The sequence below is a fragment of the Epinephelus moara genome, chromosome 20, assembly GCF_006386435.1.
Source record: "Epinephelus moara isolate mb chromosome 20, YSFRI_EMoa_1.0, whole genome shotgun sequence".
NCBI lineage: Eukaryota > Metazoa > Chordata > Actinopteri > Perciformes > Serranidae > Epinephelus > Epinephelus moara.
The window spans coordinates 26,875,301-26,897,328 of record NC_065525.1 but is presented as its reverse complement, the minus strand read 5'-3'; the positions used below and the strand labels follow the sequence as shown (position 1 = coordinate 26,897,328).

Genomic DNA, 22,028 nt, shown 5'->3' with positions numbered 1-22,028 from the left:
AAAAACAGGTTTCTCTCACCACTCATTGGGCCTCATTGACAAACAGTGTGTACGCACAAATCTGTGCTTAAATCTTAATCTTCTCTGCAAACAAATTTAGAACTGCCTCACTACCATAGGTACGCACAAATGATAAAGGCCCGGCTGTTTCTGATTATAAACACATATCTTTTAATGAATGCATTCAAAAGGCTTTAATAGACAATATTTGAAACCATTAATGTATTAATAACTATGTCACTGACACCCTATCATCCTCATTAATTATTAATTAAAACTTCAACCTTGAAAATGGAGTATTTCAGTTTTTATCTTATAGAATTTGCGCATATGTTAATTTGTAGCCCACTAATTAACCGGTAGCCTATTAATAGGCATAGCAGGGTATATGAAAGATTCTGATCCACCTCTCAGCAGGTGTTAAGATGGCATTTCTAACCTTGCTGGAGGATGTCGTAGTCCGTGCCCTCAGGAGAGAGTGCATCAGAGACCAACATCTTTAAAGATGTTTGAAGGGAGTGATGAACGGCTTATCAGCTGTTTCCAACTGCCTAAACATTGACAGACACTCACCGACGGTCCGACACTGGTGTGTCAGTGTTTTAATGTGTGTAGAAACAACTTTGCGCTTTCTCCATGATACACCTGTGGGCAAACATATTCCTTATGAAGAGAAATGGGTGCGTGGCAGTATGCTGATTGTAGATGGCAGACACGCGCCTGTCAATTTAGAATTTATTCTCATTCATTTATTTATTTGGATCCCTATAAGTCACTACCAAGGTAGCAACTACTCTTCCTGGGGTTAAGAAGTTAATTAGAAAACTGGTAAATCAAATGTGTGTTGTATAATGAAAAGTCAACACATAAGGCTTTAAATTTGGAACTTATATTACCAGAACCAAAATACAAAAAATAACTTTTACCATGGTTTCTATTGAGTGAAATTGGATTAAAAAAATTTAATACAATCTGATAGATCTGTATCCGGTTATTTTGTTGCCTGTGTTATTGGATACAGTCACTCAGAAATATTGAACCCATCCCCTATAATGCAACAAAGAACATGCAGGGCACACACAGCCCAATGTATACATGCAAACACACCATCACGTATGCACATGATCACTATACACTGAGCTGTACGAAGATACAAAGACGAGTCAGTTAATTAGAAAACTGGTAAAACAGATGTGTGTTTTATAATGAAAAAGTCAACACATAAGGCTTTAAATTTGGAACTTATATTACCAGAACCAAAATACAAAAAATAACTTTTACCATGGTTTCTGTTGAGTCAAATTGGATACAAGAAATTAAATACAATCTGATAAATCTGTACCCGGTTATCTAAATCTTAATGTTATTTGTGCTTGTTGTTGTAAAGGTGTAGCGCATTTGTTGGTCAGCTGAATGATGGTGCCTCTTTAGACAGGTTAATTTAAATTCAGTTCTGATTACCAATCAGAGATCCCTAAATCATCTCTCCTTTAATGAGTCTGCCTGCAATAATTCTTCAGCCTTCTGTCTCAGTGTCCACCCAGCTGGGCCTTAGCAACAGTTTACATGCAAAAGAAAAATGTTGAATTATTTATTTAGACAGGAACAAAAACAGCCATATTATGTTGTCGCACTTATGTTTACATCTTCATTCAGAATTCACAGCACATGAAGGGCAGAAGAATCTCAAACCCCCCCTCTGACCTTCTGGCGCAATCATTAAGAGCAGTGTAGTGCGAGAGCTGATAAACACATCAATGTTCTGTTCATGTCCTGCATTATCATCGCAATAACCTTTGTGTAGGCTTGGTTAATGAGCACGCATAACGTCATCTTGTCACATTGTGGACCAGCCACTTGTAGTGTTTGAAGTGTGAACAGGGTTCATTGTATTTGGCCCTCTTGAGTTAATATAGGCTTTTATTCCTGTGGGTAACTTAGTGTGTCTGTGGATACCAGGTAGGAGGGACGCTGGAAAATGGAACGAAAACTGTGTGGTCGGATGTGGAGGCTGCGCAAAGTAAATTGGCCTTTCAAGAGCAGCTTTTGTGAACTACATCCCTGTTGAGATTCTTGATCCCATAAGAAATTTATGAGTTTGTGTGCGCGCATGCGTGTGAGAGCGAGCAATGAAGCATGTGTCTTCTGTGTGTCATCATAAGCTCATTATTTTTCTTCTCTCCCACAGATCTGCGACCTGTCATCACCTCTCCCAGTGAGTGTGTGTGTGTCTGGGCACAGCTGCAGTTCTGTCACTTTGTGCTTCCAGAGCGCCCTCAGCATCCACAAAAAACACCAAGGGACCACAGGCTGCAGGATTAGGTGAGCTTAAGGCCACGTGCCTCTGGCTGCTTGTCCTGGCTACCTTGCCACATATTCAGGATAATCCTAATTTTATCACCTCTGGGCCCACAGCCGCAGGCTTGCGACTGAGAGCTTGTGAGGTGTGCAAAATGTGACATGACAAGTTATGAGGTATTTCCACTTGTCCAGAGCCGTTCAGAGAAATGACTGAGGGTGGTGGTCTAATCACGGGAGCAATAAAAGCTTTCTAGTCAATCAAGCAGAGTCCCTGTAGTATTTAACAGGATTGTTTTAGAGAAGGGCCTGAATATGAAAGTAGTTGTAGCCCCTTAACATGTGTGCATCTTGATTAATCATCCTGTTAAGGAAATGAACATGACTTTAACCTCTGCCTGTTCAGATGAACTGCTACTTAAAGGAAGTGGAGGTCTGATTGATTTTCTTTCACATGTGAGTGAACTACATGCAGCTATCAATGCAGAAGATTAGCTGAACATGTGAATGCCTGTGTTATTGGATACAGTCACTCAGAAATATTGAACCCATCCCCTATAATGCAACAAAGAACATGCAGGGCACACACAGCCTAATGTATACATGCAAACACACCATCACGTATGCATCACTATACATTGAGCTGTACGAAGATACAAATACGAGTCAGGAGTCAGTTCCTCTGTATTTATTCTCATGTGTTATTGTTGATGATACAGCAACGTGTGAGTTTTCCATTCTCAAGAGGCCACATAATGTTCAGAGTCTTGACACACCGCACACTACTACTAATGGCATCCAGGCATTAACCTTTAGATATGCTGTGTGTCAGTCATACATGTGTCATCCATATATCTTTATCTTCGGTAGCGATGCGCTAAGGTAAGACCTGCTCGTATGGCGAATCCATCACTGTCATTCCCGTTGATCATATGCACTCTTCCTCTGCCTATAGGTCTAATGAAATAAACTGCTGGTCTAAACAAATCAGCATCTCTGTCACTGTCACAGGGAGGTTTTATCTCTGCAGCCGCTCACAGAGCAGACCACATGTGCTTTTTGAAGGTCTTACTGAAGGAGAAAAGCACAGGAGCAAATGTTAAACAAGCATAGGGATGTATTTTAAGGATACTAGCATGAAAACTACTTAAAAGGAATGACGTGACATTTTGGAAAGCACACTTACTTGTTTTCTGAGAGTCGATACCATGTTCTTGCTAATTATCAAGCCACAGTCAGGAGGCAGTTAGCTTAGCGTAACATAAGGACTGGGAATCAAGCCTCCAGGGACAGAGTGGGGCTGTGAATCTGACATAGTGGCCAGACCATGCCATTACAACTGTGTCTGTCACGTGATGCCATTGTGGCCCAGGAAGACTTTTCACTATAGACGTACATTGTGAAAGAGATTTCCATAAATTTATTTTTTTTTTTTAATTTTTTTTCTGAAGGAACATTACCTTCTTGGTATTATCACACAACTGTTGCACTTGGTCTATGGGCCCCATGTTGCAGAAGATCTGGGTAATTTTATACCCTTAAAAATCAAAGTTTTTTTTTTTTTTTTTACTCAATGTGCATCTGAGCCACTTTAATAAGAGCCAACAGGGCCCAGCTTCCAACACTGTATACAAGCGGCAACCTCTAGGGCTGAAAAGTGAAGCTAACACAGAAGTGCCAAAACTGCAGTTCTTTAAATGGCCACTTGGGGCTGGCTCCACCAGTGAGTCAATCCCCACAGACCCCCATGTTAACATTCCCAACTTTACAGCAGAAATAAACATGTTTACAGCCTGGTACAAAAAACAGTTTTGGTCTCTATACCTAATTTCAAATGTCATGACAGCTGTGTAGGGAGTGAATTTGTGTGAATAACACAACTTTTTATTTTTTATGAAGGCTTAAAGTTGTGCATGATCAAGGGCGGGCGCTTTGAGTGACAGGTCATCTACTGACAGTGTCCTTGGCTTCTCAGTCAGATCCACCCCTCACTCCTCCACAGCAAAGGCCTCTTGCTGAAATATGGCCCCTCTGGATCCAAAAAACAATACTGCGATAGCCGAAATGCTGAACTTGAGGCTTTAGAACTGGAGTCCACAAACCAATGGGTGGCGTCACAGCAGCTACATCTGTATTTTTCTATGGCTGTATCCAGTTATCTTTATAAATCTATGCTGGAAACGAGAGGAAACGGCTACCTTGGGTCTGTCTAGAGACGGGCCCAAAAATTTCCATTTGACAGTGCTTCCAACAGCGTTTGCATAGAAAGCAAAGCAAATTTTTGCCCTGCATCATTTCTGTAATTTTCAAATTTGCCCCTGTAATGACAGATGTACACCAGAAATGTACACCAGGTCTTCAGGAGATGCTCCGGGCTCTGTAGCTAATTTTTGTTGTGGCCAAACTGTTATACTGCAGTTCCCAGAGTCCATCACATAATGCCCTGTGGCCCAAAAAAAAACTGTTTCCCATAGACTTGCAAGGTGAAAGAGACATCTGTTAATAAATGGATACATTTTTTTGAGCATCACAAACCCTGCAAAACGATCAGGATTTAATCCATTCAGTCTGATAACATTTCAGAAGTCCAGAAAAGCGGTAAGACAAAATAATTTGGACCCCTAACCTGAAAATTAGCCATTTGGCTGGTGGAAGTAAGACTGTAAGTCTGTAGTCTTACTACAGCAAGCTAATTTATGGTGGTAGGTGGATTTTGCTACCTTTGGACAGAACCAGGCTAGCTGTTTCTAATTGTTTCCAGCCTTTATGCTGAGCTAAGCTAACTGGCTGTGGGCTTTAGTTTTATGTTCACCGTACAGACACAAGAGTCAGTGGTGTCGTGGAAGTTAGGTTTACTACAAGGTAGATGGGTAGGTTACCGAGAAGGAAGTGGGTAAACTCTCCTTTATATTAGCTTATTGGCTGACAGGTGGGTATACAGTAAACGATCAGAAAAAGAGGTGGGTATACCTGCATATAGTCTCCACTAACCACTGATAAGAGTTGTATCTTTTCATCTTGCTCTTGGCAGAAAAAACGAATTAGTGCATCTCCCAAAAATATCAAACTATTCCTTTAAACAAGCATAGTTTTGATATTCTTATCTCAAAAACTACTTCAAGGTGATTAGATTACTGGAGATATACCACTTCAAAGTACAAATAGATTCTTATTTGAAAGACCAATAAAAGTGCTGATCCAAGTTACAGTTAAAGTACAACCATCTATCTTTCTTCCTGCCTCCCTCCTCAGAGTGAAGAATGGGGTCATCTGTTGCCCTGTCCGCCCTGCTGCTTGTTCTGGACTTAACCACTAATGTATGGAGTCTGAACCCCGATGACCCCAATGTTTGCAGTCACTGGGAGAGGTGAGTCATTATCCGCATGTGTTTACAACAATACATTGAATTTTAGATTTTGAGAATCTGATAATTTAGCAGCGCCAGGACGGATGTCGTCGATCTTGGAACTTTTTCAATGTACCTGCTACAAGTGCTTTTAAGTAAAGTTCCAGATCTATTCTCAAAGTCCATACAGCAGTATCGATCTCACACAGCTCATGTCGCCAAGCTCTGAGAGATGGGAGGAGTTGCAGCTTCAAATGAAATACGCAGGCAAATTGATCAGTGTACTCTCATCCCGATCAATCTCGACAGCCATAGAGCCTGAATAATTATCAGTTGTGCTGGGCAGTGTCACTTATGAGAAATAAGCAGGAATAATTTCTGTCCTCGATGCAAAGGGGAGGAAAGAAAGCTGAGAAGATATATTATCTGGATTATTGCCTGACCAAGGTGAGTGTACTCTGGAATCGTTGTTCCACCTTGTTGGCATCGAAATGAATTCCCTAAGTGGGCTGTGTTCGTGGCTTTGAGGTCCTCCAATATCCTCAGACTGCCTCGGGCTGAATATATCACTAACATGAATCACCTAAAAGCTCCTTTCAAGTCCTTTCTTTGCATATCAAAGTTATTGTATTACTTTCATTGGGACTGTATCCATTGACAGGACCTGTGTGCTGTTATTGTGTTTTTTTTCTCCAGATATCTCCAAGGAGCATGAAAATCTATGTTCCCCAGAACGTTTACCATGATTGCAGCAGTGTCTTCCACTGATGGAAGAAGTATTCCGATCCTTTACTAAAGTGCAAATGTACAAATACTCCATTACAAGTCCTGCATTCAAAATGTTAATTAAAGCTGGGCAAGGCAGAAATCTGGAAAAGCCGAAAAAAAAAAAAACCCAGCAGAATTTAAAAAAATACACCCTTTCCTACAGCTTTCCCCTCTCTCTCCTAAGCCCCTCCCACCAGACGACCAAGGGCATATACACACGCTTCATACAGTAACCCAGTGTTTCCCATACATTGATTTATAAAATCCTATTTCATTTGCAGTTTTCATTACATGCAGCTCATTCGCTCAGCCCCTCCTTGCCCCACTCTCTGTTTCTCTGTTTATCAGACTGCAAATGAGTCAACAATTAGCTAGCTAACCACCTCATAGTTCGTCTGCCTCACTCCCTGCCGCAGTGGGCAGCATCTTGGGAGATGGACCTTTGGTCAGCAGCTGTAGCGGTTCAAATTGGGCCAGCGCAAACCCCCCAGTGCCGGGTGTCACAGCAGACTGGTGGCCAATGGTCCCTTCAAATCTAACCTGTGTAACGGCAGGAGAAAGTTCCCTGATGTGGTGAGGAGTCATGGCTCTCCGGCCCTCCAGAACCTGGATTTGCGCTGGCTGAATTCAGACTCCTACAGCTGCTGATTGGGGGTCCGTCTCAGGAGCTGCTGCCCACTCTCCTCCCGGTGAGGTGGTCTGTAGCAGCCTGGCGTGGGGCGGAGAACACACTGTCATTGAGGCTCTCGCTAACATTAGCTACTTAAACATGAATTTGAAGCCACAGCTGGAGGCTTTAGCTCTGGTTAGCAGAAGGCTAAACTATTAGCAATATTTTCTGTCCATTTCTTCGCCAATACCGATGTGTTTTATTGCGTTCACTGTCAGACTCTCTTTTAGACTCTCTTTTTGAGAAGTCTGTCTTCCTTCTTTTGGTTGCTTTGCACTGTGGGCAGTTGTTACCAATGTTTGAATGGCAACTTTCTCTGCGGGATTCTCTTTTAGGGACCTGCATGTGCATCGGCATTTGTAATTTGTAGAACAGCAAATAGGAATGCCTTCTCTCTGAAATGACCTGTGATTGTCCAAAGTCTTCCGTCACAGCCTAGATTTTCTAAAGCCTGAAAACAGAGCCAAGAGGAGGTGCAGGAGTCTAGTTTTCTCTCAGCCCACTTGAATTACAATATGCTTAGAGGTTATTGTGGAGTTTTTGCCCAATGAAGCCAAAATTAAAATGTGTTCCTGAGCTTTAAATAAAAATACAGCAAGTAGCCTATTATCACTAAAATATACCTAACATATCAAGGAAAAAGCCCTTGTTCTCAGAAAAATGTCACCTGTAACCGATATGTTATCATTTATTATATTATTAGATTGGTAATTCTGATGTATAAATGTGAAAATATAATTTTGCTGTTGAAGCTGGTCAAGTTTGAGCTAGTTTTAACCACTTTAGTCCAGTGATTTTTTGCCCCTTCCCAGGGACATGTGATAAATCTGAGAGGTCTTGAGATGATTCACGAGGTAGGGAAAAATAAAAAACAAATTCTGATACACAAATTTGTGCGAATTTGTTGGAATGTTCTCTTGTCTTTTTTTGTGAATTATTATTGTTGGCCCTCAAACTGTTATTTAAATGAAAGCATGTTAGACGTTTAGTGGGGAAAGTCTCTTTAGTTGAACTGCTAACAACTAATAGACTTCTGAAATGTGACAAAGGGGCCCCAACTAAATACTGATTCTTTTTTCTAAGGAGTCACAAGCCAAAAAAGTTGGGATGAATGAATAAATGTAATGGAGTGAAAAGAACAGTATGTTTTTATGAAATGCAGTGGAGCTAAGGTATAAAATACCCTTAAATGGAAATAGTAAAAAAAAGTAAATTATCACAAAATTGTACCTAAGTATGGCACTTATTTCTTCCACTGATGTCTTTACATTTCTGTCTTTTAGCTACGCTGTGACTGTCCAGGAATCCTACGCTCACCCATTTGACCAGATCTACTACACCAGATGCACAGACATCCTCAACTGGTTTAAATGCACAAGGCACCGGTAAGTTCGGAGGAGCCTCTTATTTGTCCCTGAATTTGTCTCATGAGCAACTCGCCCTTTACTGTCCCCCAAAATCAGAGCCAAGTCAATGAAGGCAACAGTAAATGTCCTTGTTAATGTGGCTGACAGTGAAGTGCTCAGAGCCAGGATGCCTCTGACTGTAATCATCTCACAGTAAATGTTTTAATTACTCCATTAAGGTTTATAGTGGGCATCCAGCTAAATAAGTACACAGAGTCACCTCCCAAATACTGGCTTTTCTGTAGCAGGTGTTATACACAAAATACCACTGACTGTTAATTCTGTTTCCTCGTTGTGCTTTAAAAACTTGCCAATAACAACAGAAAATCGTGGTGCAACTTACTTTTCCCCTCTATATGTTTTCCTGCCCTTCATAAGGGTCACTCTGTACATCACGTAGCCATCTCGGTGTGTCTGTTTTTCCAGGATCAGCTATAAGACGGCTTATCGGCGGGGAGTGAGGACCATGTATAGGCGCCGCTCACAGTGTTGCCCTGGTTACTTTGAGAGCGGAGACTTGTGTGTTCGTGAGTATCCTTTTTTTTCTTTCTTTGTCCTCGATGATGACATTTCAGGTTATGTCAGGTAGACATTTAGAAAACAGGAGTAAATATTAGGATTGATCGTGACTGTGGGTGGCTTGCAGATAAAGCTACAATTCCCCGCCAGGCCACCGTCGGCCCCCGCCTCCATCGCCCCCACGGCAGTCTGATCCTCTGTATCATGAACACCCAGTAACACACCGCCACCGCCACCGCCACTGCCACCACCACCTCCTCTGTTAGCATGCCTCTGTCCATGTGACTTTACTCAGTTTAAGGTGATTGAGCATGATTTAACATGAAGGCACAGTAGACTGCTCTCTGCTTTACTCCTCCAGCAAGAGTAATTTAATTGAAGTTGTATAACAATGAGGAAAAATTAACGAGCCAAGAGGGTCCTGGTTACAGACTGAGTAGGTATAGCACCCGCAATAAAACCACACCGGAATTCAATAACATAAAAAGAGCAGAAGCCGTGAAAATTGGACTGGAGCAATGTGCTGGTAACAATCCTTCCCTGTCGTTTTTACAGCTTCATTAATGGTCATTGATTTCTATTTTTATTCACGCACATCAAACTGAATATTTTTGCATGCTGGCCAAATAAAGACAGAACATATAGCTTCTGAGAGTTACGTTTTTGATATTCTCGCCTTACCTAATGTTTTATTCCCTTTAAATAAGATTAGAATTGCGCTTTAATATTTTCCTAGATCTTTTGCAACATGAGGGAGAGACTGATACAGTGACTGCAGCCATGTGGGTAGGCTCTTTGACCACAGCTGAGCTTGTCCTTGTCTTGGCTTTACCGGCCTTAGGGCAGCAGAGCACCGGGAAGCCAGCCAGCGAAGAATAAGAGCCGGTGTGATTATCTGGGGGTCTTAAGGAGGGAAGCGCAGCTTGATCAATAATGTATTCATTAACCATTTGACTGACAATGGAGCTATTTGTTCATTAAGGCTCTTTTCAGGGTGTTAACCAGGTGAATCTGCAAACCGTGGAGGTACCTCTTAAATCTGGCCTCTTCGCTGTATGAAAAAGAAAGGTTTTGTTATGATATTATGTCAGGCTGAGAGTGAAAACAGCCGCCCTCCCCTTTAACCCTCGTTCAGGTGGAGTGGGGAGCCGTAGTTGATAGGGGCCGAGAGGGCAGTTTTGCTTTCTGCTGCCTTTGCAAACTGTTCCACCCCTTTTAATCCTAGCACTCTCACTACCAGGATTAAGAGATTTGTACTCCCAGAGCTGTTTTGCATGCAGTGACAAAAGGGGGCATTATAGAGTAAATCGACCCAAAATCAACTCAAGTCGTCTATTTCAGGACACTTTGTTGTTCACTGAATGTAAAATACCCCCTCCCCCTTGTGTATTGTTACTGTAGCTTTCTTTGCAAAGTCTATTCCATTAAAAGTCCAAAATGCTTCAAGAGTGTTTGCCTTTTAATCCTGTCTGTGTTTTTTGTTTTGTCATGTGGCACCACATCAACACTCACATTAGCTCCAATGAGAGGCAGCTAAATGAATCTGGGGATGTTAGAACCTCAAATGAACCAAAATTATCACCCAAGCACACAAAAGGAGTCTGACACTAAATCGGCAACATTATCTTTAAGGATGTTTTTCTTTAGTTTGTTATTTTTGTTTCGCTCTGTCTTTTGGAAGTAATTGTCTAATTTTCTCAAAGCCCTCCCCGATAAGTTGAACTTTGATCTGTTTCTGGTTAATTAGTGCTTGAAGTTTCCGACGAGGGGTCTTTATTAATTCTGTGACCTTTGATCTGTCGTAAGTCATTACCTTAATCTGTAACTAGCCTATGTAGAGGATGTGAGGAACTCATTTCCCTCCTAATAAGCATGATTATTACAGTTGTGCATGAGGGGAACTCGCTAATGACAACAGCTCGTAATATCTTCAGAGGCTGACAGGCTCTGCGGGGTTATGAGTCCCTCTTTTTGCAGAGCATTTAGGTCAGATGACTTCTGCATGACTCTTGCCTGTCCAGTGATGCAGTGTAATCCTTAAAAAATGATTCTGGCGGCAGAATGAGTCTGGTTCTGATAAAGTTTCAGGCGGCAATACGCTAGCACATTTCACATTCGGGTTTTGATGATCGGGAAGATGATGAGATTTTTCTCCAGAAAGGGATTCTGTGCCTTTGATTTCATTTTCATTTTTTGGCTTTGTTGCGTTTTTTTAATGCTTCAAAGACACAGTTTTAAAATGAATCATCTCTGTGCTAGATAGAGGCAAGTGGAAGAAGCTTTGGAGGGAGTTGTTTGATATGTTCTGTAGGCAGATCTCTTAGACTGATTTATCCATCAGCTTCATCATAATGTTCCATGTTTTTTTCCACTTCACTCTCACTAGCAGTGTACGACAAAACACTGCTACTACATAAATCATAAACACACAGGATTGTATTGGTAGGTCTTTATTTTTCTGACTGCAGGAAACCTCTCCAAAAAACAGGCCGGATAAGGCAGCTCGAGTAGAGACTAAAAAGATCTATTTTATCAGACATTTTAAAAGATTGTAGTTTGACTGGGCGAGAATATTGAATTTATTAACACTGAATGACAATCACCAATTAGCGCCATTGTTCCCTGTTCTGATAACACCTCTGCATAATGAGTTAGATTAGCCTTTTATCTAGATGAAAGACTCAATTTTCCAACAGATTCCTTAGACATGAGTTAAGCAGAGTGATTCATGAATTTCAATTAAAATGAAAGACCTACCTCCTCCTACTTTATTATGCCATCCCTTCAGAACACCGGTTCAGATCTCAGGAGAAGGGTGTGCTTTATCCTTTCTCCCATATTCAAAACTTCATTTCCATATTTCTTTTTTTTATATAAAGGATGTGACACATTTGCATTTCCCTGTTCTCGCTGATCAGAATTTGCTGATTGAAAGTAAACGAAATCAACTCATCATGGTGACATTGAATTCGTCTCCTCTTCTCTTTGAATACTCTGCACACTGTGGACTCATTGATTACAGGTAGTCGATCTCACACCTTCGTCAGCACAAATGTTCGAGGCTCTTCCTCCCTTTTCTTCTCGCTGGCTTACTGTAATTAGACAGTTTTCTGCCAGACTACTGATGCTCAGAAATCTGCCCTAAATTATCTTTCAATCTCTGGTTTACCATTTTTGCCTTGGGAGCATTTCTGCGATTAGAACCGGCTCGTGGGTGTTTGGGATTCACTCCTCTTTCTCCTCTCCCGCTGCATCTCTCCTGCTGGCGGTGGATCCTAATCGAAGCCTGATTGAGTGATAATCTATAGTAGCTCTGTTCAGGCCTGCAGCCAGCTCTCTGCTGACCTCTCTGCCTGCAGGATGAGCGCCATAGTGTTGCACACAGAACTGCAAAATTGCCCCAGGGCATATGTTGTTTAAAAAAACCAACAGATGCTTTCCTGCTGTCCTTTTTCAAATTTTGATCATAAAACAAAAAAGTGGAGACCAAAAGGAGCTTGGATAAAGTGTTGGATGAGGTCTGATCAGTTAAGGCGATGGTCTGTCTGTTCTGCTGCCCTTGGATTGTGTATCATCCCTCCACAGGCCGTGTTAGTGGACTGCTGATTCCCATCAGGCGGGGTTTCTCTCTCGTCGTATTGGCCTGACTGTCTCATTCCTCAGATAAGAGCCTGTCTGTCTTAACCCTGCTGGTCAGATGACCTTGGCTGCCACACATTTATTCATGCTAAGTGCCTATTTTTGTGATACTTTTCCTTCTTGGCTTCACACAAAAAAACTGGCGCTGTGGCAAAAAACAAAAACTCCATGTGGGTCACTTTATTATCCAGCTGAACCAAACCCTGTGAACACGCTCCCAGGAATACTAATGCCGACCCAATCAATCGGGTGCCGTGTTGCTCAATATGAATGATCAAGAAAACTGCACACTTAGTAAACACTGAGGTGCCTGGACCTGCTACATTAAAGCATCACTATATGACAAAGCACTGGCTGATCAAATTAGAGGGGATTTACAGCTTGTTCCTTCATGGCTCAGCCTCCTGATAACAGCTCATTGTGGGAAGTAAAGCTATGTGATAAACAGAGATGTTAACCAAGGACTCAATCTCCTAAGAAATCATTTAGCCCAGTGTCAAGTGGTGGAGATGGATGTTGAATATGAGTGCCATGGCTGAGATTTAGTCCCCTGATGGTATTAGGGAGATATTGAGTGTTCAATTTTATGGGCCATTTTCTTTCAGCTGTTATCTTGGTGGTTTTCATTATGCTGTTTATTGGTGGTTTAATGATGTTTTACACTCTGCTTATGTGTGTGTGTTAACTCAATTATAAACTATACTGATGAGGGAACGTCTCTGTGTGTCTCAGCTCTGTGCACAGAGGAGTGTGTCCATGGCCGCTGTGTGTCTCCCGATACATGCCAGTGTGAGCCCGGATGGGGCGGACTGGACTGCTCCAGTGGTGAGTGCACTTAACTCCTAAACCCACAATTAGTCACTTAGACTCATTTATTCCTAAATGGCTTTCACAGCCTGTTAGTCCGTAAGAATTTACTGTGAATCCTTCAAGTGTTTTGCCTCAATGTACGTCTATCTCAAAGCTGCTCAGCTTTGTGTCCTCTCTTCTTAGCAAACACAGCCAATGGAACAGGTAAGTCACAATGAATTCATTCTCATTTGCTGGAAGTGGAAGTGATTTGCTTGATGAATCTAGCGGATGGATGGATGGTTGCATCCCCCCCTGTGTCTACCGAGCTCTCTGTTATGGTCTTAATCATGATTAGACCGGTGCCTATGACTTGTTCAGTGGAATGATGAATCAATGCCTAGCAGGAACAAACCATTGTGCTGGCCTTTCTGTTTACCGGGGTTTCCTCCCAGCTCCCAGAGCTGGTCTCCAGGAGGGATGGGAGGGTGGAGTTAGGCATATCCATCCTGCAATCAGCTAAATGCTGGAGCGTCACTGAGGCCAGACAGGAGGAAAGAATCTATTTACTCCTTTGTGATATTTATGTCTGCAGAGAAACAGTGAATGTGCGTACAGGAGGCTGTTATTCCCAGGTCAGTACAGAGATAGCAGTGACCCAGTCAACATTTCTGACCCCAAATTCCTAACTTCAGCTGTCTGCTCCCTGTAGTAGTTAACTGTTATTGCCTATTGCATATTTAGGAATGAGTAATGGGAGCTAAAATCATATCAGTACTGTTACTGTATAGATCTATGAGTTTTCATTAGCAAGAGAGCCATTCCCTGATTAGCAACTGTGTGTAAATCAGCTGCTCTCGCTGTGGCGCCGGCCCATTGGAGGTGGATTCATGGGCATAAATGACAAGCCTGAGCTGTTTGCCGCTGCTCACTCCTACAGTCTGGTGAGGGTCCAACTGGGAGGATGTGAGGTTCAGGGCCCCCAGGGACTCTTGTCCCACTCTTGGTTGGTTAGGAGTGCAGCGGTGTGTGCCTTCCAGCCTGCAGGTGCTGGGCTAATCCACCTTATTAAAACAGACTTGATGATTGAGACAGAGGCATTATTCATAACTTTAGATTTCCATACCAGGCATGATTCCAGGCTTTTTCATTTACGAGCTTTCATCTGTAGAAATGAGGAATGCGTGCCAATTTTTAAATTAAATCTGCCCTCTTTTTCCTTCGTGTAAATGGTTCAGCATGTTTTTTTTGTCTTTCACGGTGAATTTTACTTTCACCCAGCTCAGGTAGGTGATGTGAGCTTTAGTAGTTCTCATGTAAGTGGATGCAGCCATCATATTATGGCTCACGTCGGCTGGAAAGCACACATTTAACATCTATTCAGTTCCAACACAATCAATGCCATGGTTTATTTGCTGTTTATTTTACAGCTATTATGTTTGAGTTGAGGTGTTTGTGCTTGCATAAAAGCCAATTCCCTGATATGATAGCTGGTGAGAGGGCAGAATGAGCTGGTCACATGATGAAGGATGTGTGAATGTGATGAAAAGTGTGTCGCCCAGGCTTGGAGATGAAGAGCTGCCGTGGGATGGTGAGCGGCCTAAAGCTGAAGTGACAGCCTTTCAGCCAGTGATCTGGAGCCGCATCAAAGGCTTGGACCTCGTTTCTGGAGCAGCACCCACCAGGAAGCAGTTTTGTATATGGGTCAGGTGGTGAAAATAAAGAGTCGGACTGTTTGTGGCCAGAAAAAGAGAAGGCGATAAGGTGGGAGAGATTCAGTAAGTTGTGTTGGGAGCGGTGGTGCAGGCTGAAGAAAGATATCACCTGTTTTTCACCCGCTGGTGTTCACCTGCTGTAGCCAGAAAGCATTTCATCCTCTTCCCCTGCCTGAGGCAACAGTCCCACTGAGACCAGACCTGCCCTGTGACCTGCCTGGAGTCCTGGGGTGTCTGAGACTCATCTCAAGGACACACTGGTAGATGTGGACCACTGATAAAACAGCAAAGCAGGATGTTTGCTGCTGACTTTTGTTTGAAAATGTTGTCTCGTTCTACATCCATCACGTGTGGATTTGGAGCACTCTGAGTTGAGGCTGTGTTTTCCCAAAAGAGTGATGAATGATTAATTGTTGTTGTTGTTGGTTGGTGTGTTTGCTCTAATGCCTGTGTGTTGTGTTTGTGGAACGTGGTCTTGAACATGTTTCTCTGATCATATGTCATGAGATGATTTTTGTTTCCTCCTTGTTTCACTGAACAGCTCAGGGCATTAAAAGAACGTGGTGACATGTACCTGTTAATGTTTGTTTTGTCTGTTTTTCTCTGTTGTGCTTGCGTTTTCTGTTTTCTTTGTCTTCTCCTCTTTTTATATTGAAATGCACTGTGTTTGTCTTCTCTGTGCCACTGTGTATACTTTGTTTTGTCAGTAGGGTTTGTCTTCAAAAACAACATTGTTCTCAATAGGATTTTTCACCATGTAAATAAAAAAAACAAAAAAAAAACGAGACTCAATAAAACAGGGACAGCAGCCATTTTTGCAAAAGCAATTCAGATAGATGGAGCTCTGCTTATGGGACTGAACAGTATGTCTTTAGTCATTTTAGTCTTCTGAAGTATAGTACGAGGTTTTGCCAAAGTACTTACATTATTGGTTGTAGTTTGCAACAAATCTAGTATGTTGCTGTAAAAAGAACGGCACAATATGGGATGAAATGGGAAATCAAATCTTTGTAGAATATTATGAGTTTATTGAATGAAAACTATATAAAGTTTTTTTTCAGAATCTTATGAGTTTCTTAAAAGTGGACTCTCTCTTTCTAAAGCTGCAAGGAAATGACCAAGTCTTCATCGCTGTGTACTTTTCAACGCATTTAATTCCTCCTGATGAGTGGGTCACACAGGGTCACTATATGCTACAGTAATAACAGCTTTCAAATAAAGAGAATGATAAAGATAGATGTTGTATGCACAAGGTATATTTAGCTATGACTGCCGTCACTTGTAAAATATTAGGTGCAATGAAGCACAACATTGATTTCATGTGCTTCGGTCGGATAATGATATGTTCCCGGCGCTCAGGGGGAAGAAATATGCAGAAATATGGAGCTTTTAGTGTTTCTTCTCTCTGCCTTCTTGGAGTTTGCTTTTCCTTGTTGTGGTGGAAATGTTCACCGACTTGTGCAGAGAATCTAGAAATCAATGCTACCAAGATAAGTATCTGAAAAGTCCAAGGAGTAGTTTAGCTTTGTTAACCACAGAGCATCCTTTGTGTTCTGAGAAGAAATCTATCACACTTAATAGTCAAATCTAATGTGGCTGGTCAGCCGTGGTCCATGAGGTAACATATTCCTCCCTAATGTATTCAAATGGGAAGGCAGCCACTGCTGCGGGTGCTATACACATGGTTAATTGATGAATGTGGCCTATGAATACTCGTTTATAGGATATTGCACCAGACAGGGGGGCTACATGATACTTCTTTTATGTTAATTCTCAACTAAAACAGTGAGATTATTCATTATTAAGGTTTTAAATCAGTGATTGGTTTTATTAGATATTGAACTCATTGTGTTGAAGTGAGAATTTGGTCTGGGTCAAGCAGCGATGGCAGACATTTCCTTTAGCTTCATTAGCTCCTTTCATTGCTCATTGCACCAGCCGACGCAGACGCAATATGAAAGAGCAACCAGACCAAAACCGTGCAGTTAAACTTCATTTTGACTTGAAAAACACTCTTGTGAGGAATCTCTCTGGCACCCGTCGACAGAATTTACACATTATTCTCAGAAGTGCATTTGAGCCAGATGGTTCCTCTCCAATCCCACAGCAGCAGGACATTGACATGCATCGCTGTCAAAGACCACGAGCCTGTGAATTACACTGAATGGGACAGAAGATGCACACACAGATTGACTGCGGCTCCACACAGCACTCCAAACGTCTCTGTACTTTTCTCTCAGAACTTCTCTAATCATTAATCTTACAGATAGAGAGATCAATTATAATATAAGTCACTTTTCTTTGAGATGATGGCCCCATGTAAAAAATGTTTCTAAAAAATGGAAAAGTGAGATTTGATCTCCAAGCCAACTTTTAAAAAAGAAGTCTAAATCGATTGAATTCCTCATTATAGGCCTACAACCATGTAAAGAGAGACATTTTGGGAGAACTATAAATATTCTAACTGTATCATTCTGAAAGGGGTTCCTTGCTGCATGTAACAGTCGATGCCGCCTGCCTCATTCATTTTGATAGATCAAAGAGCCCAGGCAACTGTATTTCTCGAGGGGACAGAAGACGGACCGATCTATAGTGCCTCGTGGAACACAGTTACTTCTCTGTATGTGTGTGTTTGTGTGTGTGTGTGTTTATCCATGAAGCCCTCCTGCGTTGACAGAGCTTTGTTTTTGTGTAGTACACTGGGCTCCCGGGGAGTGTTGCAGCCAGTTTATATACTGCCAAGTGTGTGACAGTGTTATTTATTTCTCCACAGCACAGAGTTCATTCTCATTGAGATATCACCTCTTTTCTGACTCTATATTGTTCTGATGAAGTGGAGCTATTTTCAGCAGTTTTTCTTAAATTTAAATCAACCTAGTTATCACATGTTGAATAGTTTATATTAAATTGGCGTTCAGACTAAAACCAGCCCTGTATTAAAACAATAGGGGCTTCATTAGAGGTGGTGGTGGTGTGTTGTTTAAGGTACCGTTGGGGCAGTTAAATATGATCCACGAGGTCCAGTCTGAGTAATCATGTCACAAGTCCTTCACTTTAAAGGCTTATCATGCACCAAAACTTAGCGCTCACTTAATTCACAAAAAGATCGTGCTGCTTTTGCGTGTGCAAAACCTGCACAAATAAGACATAAAGGAATTGTGTCATTCTCAGAGCACCTCCAAACACCCTCCAAATAACATCTTTGTGCTCCAGTGCTATTTGCACAGATTTAAATCGGGTAATGTGTATACATTTGGTGCAAAAGTGTCCCCTTTCTATGCAAATGAATCTCATTTTAAAAACAGTCCAATCCACAAAGATCAGTGCTAACAGCCTTACACAGTGACAGAGGAATTATTAGCATCTTCGTTTTTTTTTAAAGATTATTTTTATGGACTTTTTGCCTTTATTGACAGGACAGAGAGTGATATGGGGAGACAGAGAGAGAGAGTGGGCACTGACATGCAGCAAAGGGCTGTGAGCTGGATTCGAACCCACTGCTGCTGCAGCGAGATGATGCCTCTGTACATGGGGCGCTGGCACTATCCACTACGCTACCAACGCCCCAAATTATTAGCATCTTCAGAGAGTTTGTGTTAATCTCCTTTAACAGATATCTGCACATGTATGTGGAATCTGTAGGCAACACACATTTTTGGTATTGAAAGCATTCTGGTGTCCATTTGTAGTACATTTGTAGTACAAGTAAATTGACCGTCACTTTGAGCAGACTTTGGTTGCCTGTAGGTACATAGTCCATGTGGAGAGCAAAAGAAGCAGAACACACCGGCCAAAATGCAATCACAGAACCCATCAGCTATCATCTGATGACAACAAGCTTTTTATTAGTATTTCACTATGAATGTGACTGCAGATATCTGTTTATAGAGATTAGCCGAAATGTTGTCTGGACCCGTCTCAAGTTGCTAATTGAACTGTGAGCATTGATCAGCACTCGGAAGAGCAAGTCTTTGCCCAGATATCTGCTAGCTTCACTAAACGTCCCAAAATACTGGCTGTAGCCCCCAAAGGCTTTATCGTCACCAGATCATAGCCGATAAGTTCCAAAATTGAGCTGATGGTAACTGAAGCGGATTCCTAAGGGGTGTCACGCCAAGAGCAGTGATCATGGCAGCAGTGATTGTAGCCTGGCAAAGGCAATGTCTTGCCATCGTTCTGCCATCGCTCTGCCAGCTGTAATGTTGACGCAAAGCCAACATTTATACTTAGGGCAATTAGCACTCAGCTGCAAAACTTAGCTTAATATCTTTTGTGAAAAGGACCTTGACTTGGGGCAGATTGCAGTTGCAAGCGATGCTATCAGTGGCCACAATCCATGCTTTGTGAGTTCATCCCTGAGACAGGATTTTATAACCGTGGAATGTTATCATCTGTTTAATAGAAATACGACATTCATGTGACAAAGTGAACCATCCATTGTTTGCTGAAGTTGGCACCCCTTGGGAGGTTTGCTCAACACATTGAAATTCTTATGTTGTGAATAGTTGCTATTAAATATTTGCACCCAGTAATGACAAACATAACAAACTATGCCAACTGATAAATAGTTAAGGTAATGGTATATCATCAACTCATCTGGCTGGACACTTGATTAAAATACAGTTTAATAATGATGTAAACTTGGAACACTTTAAATTGTATCTTCACGAACCCCCCCCCCCCCCCAAAAAAAAACAAAACATTAAGCTAAGAGACTAAATGACCAACTAATTTTTCTAAACTAAATACTACTAACTTTGAAACGTAAATATATCTCCATGTTTGCATGTATAAATAAGACAAAGTCATACCGACATTTACAATTACAAGACCAAGGTATCTTTGTAGAGTATTTGACCACCAGTGGTGCTTTAGGGAGATGTTTTTTGCTGTTCCCAGTTTTGTTTGTTCATGTATGGGATTTGCCTGATATCAGAGTATCATCAACTCATTCTCTTTTCATTTTCAGTCTAACATTGCATCCACTCTAACCAATATGTGGTGGGGAGGGAATTTGATTTTCCGTTATCATCACTAGAGTCCAACATTTCTGCCTGAATCTAAAATCATTTTAGGTCCACCCTGATGCATAATTATGCCAACATACTTGTGTGGAGCGGAGCAAACTAAAGCCAACTACGATGTCAGCCGATATTGGGAGGATATATCAATTTAGAACAACCTTGATAGCAGCATCGATTTTGTCGGTGTTCACCGTTGTTGTTATTCCTTCTCATTGGTTCTGGCACATCGCTTGACAACAGCTGGATAACGGCGTCAGTCCAGCCCCTGGCACGGATTGGCTGATCGTTAGTCTCCCTGAGGCACTCAATGGTAATTTTTTATTTCAACCGAGAAACCTCTTTCATTTTACGATGCCAGACCAATCAGTCAACTGGGTGGAGTGGGCGGATTCAAAGGTCCAGACCTGGGCAAGTGTATGACCACATCCTGCTGCTGGTATCTGATGGAGAGTTTGTGGCAGTGATGAGCAGAATTGTTGCAATGTAGCAGCAAAGGTAGTGAAGAAGGCAGTAAATTTATGAGAAAATAAATATATTCATTATGTTTTTTAGACTTCAATGATAGGCTACATAAATGTGTTTTGGTGAGCTACTGAATGTAAACACCACTTTTTTGATTAGACTGTGCTGCAGATGCTCTCCAGCAATTTTAGTAGTCGAACCTAGGCAGGGCTTCATCTACAAACCATGTTGGTTTTCAGCTGGTGCGGTTTAGAAACTGACACTGATGGTGGCTGTTAAATCCATCAGATTGAACTGTGTGGATGTCACTGCTGAGACTCTGACAGAGATGTTTCAAGATGTGGATCGGACGGCATACCTCTCAGATCTTTACTCCCATGTCTTTAAGTGACTCATGTGACTTATGTGTGGTGTAAATCACGGTGCCTTGGCTTCGGCTGACTGATGGTGAGTCCATCGAATGAATTGTGGCACACGCTCAGTAGCTGACAGCCTTCTTTACTGCTAAAGACACACAAATGTTGATCACAAGTTAAATATTAAAATATTCTCACTGAAAGCGACAACCACAATCTTTTGAAGAGGTTTCGCATTAGTATCGTGCATCAACTGGTTTGACGAACACACACGCATGTCTACAACATTTTCTGTACATATAAGCCTCATTGGGCCAGTATGCAGATTGCCGGGCTCTGAAGATTTTTTGTACCATCCCATTAAGCAGGATTTATTGTTCCCCAAGAGCTCAATGCTCCATTACCTTTGGGAGAAAGCCTAAAATGTGTGTGTGTGTGTGTGTGTGTGTGTGTGTGTGTGTGTGTGTCAGTGTGTGTGAATGCGAGTGTGCTTTGTCTTCATGCATATAACCTGAGCACAAAAAGCCGGTGGATATCACGGCATATCGTGGTGATGGTTAGGATGATACGATGATTTTGAAGTGAGCAGATACAGCATCCAGTCCCACTGGTCATTATCACTGTGATGCTTATTAGTCAGTAAGAGAGAGACTGTGAAGAGCTCCTGGAACACACTACCCGGCTCTGAGAGTCTGCATAGATGGCTTGATTTAATAAGGACATTAAAAAGCCTTATCTCCTGTCCTTAAGAGAAGGTCAGTGTGTCTAAAATAGCTGAAATGCTATGATAACAGTTTAGAGAGATAAGATATCTCCTGAATACTAATGCAGAACAAAGCTGTTTTAGGCTCATTTCACAGTCTATAAGTCACACTTGATTTTGTGGTCCATTGCCATGTTTATGAAGTTTGTTTCCAAAGATCCGATAGATTTTTATTGACCGTTGCTTTTGATGACCTTTTTACAGTTCAGTGTGTGGTGGGCATAATTCCACACATCTGAATTGGACTGCCATGGTTTTAAAACGCTGGTCGAT

The 22,028-nt window shown here is 41.7% G+C and overlaps 1 protein-coding gene across 1 annotated transcript in view; it reads left to right on the top strand.

The window, feature by feature from the left end:
- The window catches only part of megf11 (multiple EGF-like-domains 11), a 92,844-nt gene that overhangs the window by 19,086 nt on the left and 51,730 nt on the right, over window positions 1–22,028 (top strand). Inside the window, exons 2-6 of the mRNA XM_050073151.1 lie at window positions 2,189–2,322; window positions 5,551–5,665; window positions 8,366–8,467; window positions 8,915–9,015; window positions 13,379–13,471. Coding sequence (XP_049929108.1) covers window positions 5,559–5,665; window positions 8,366–8,467; window positions 8,915–9,015; window positions 13,379–13,471 — 403 coding nt within the window. The 5' untranslated portion in view covers window positions 2,189–2,322; window positions 5,551–5,558. The remainder of the gene's footprint in view (window positions 1–2,188; window positions 2,323–5,550; window positions 5,666–8,365; window positions 8,468–8,914; window positions 9,016–13,378; window positions 13,472–22,028) is intronic.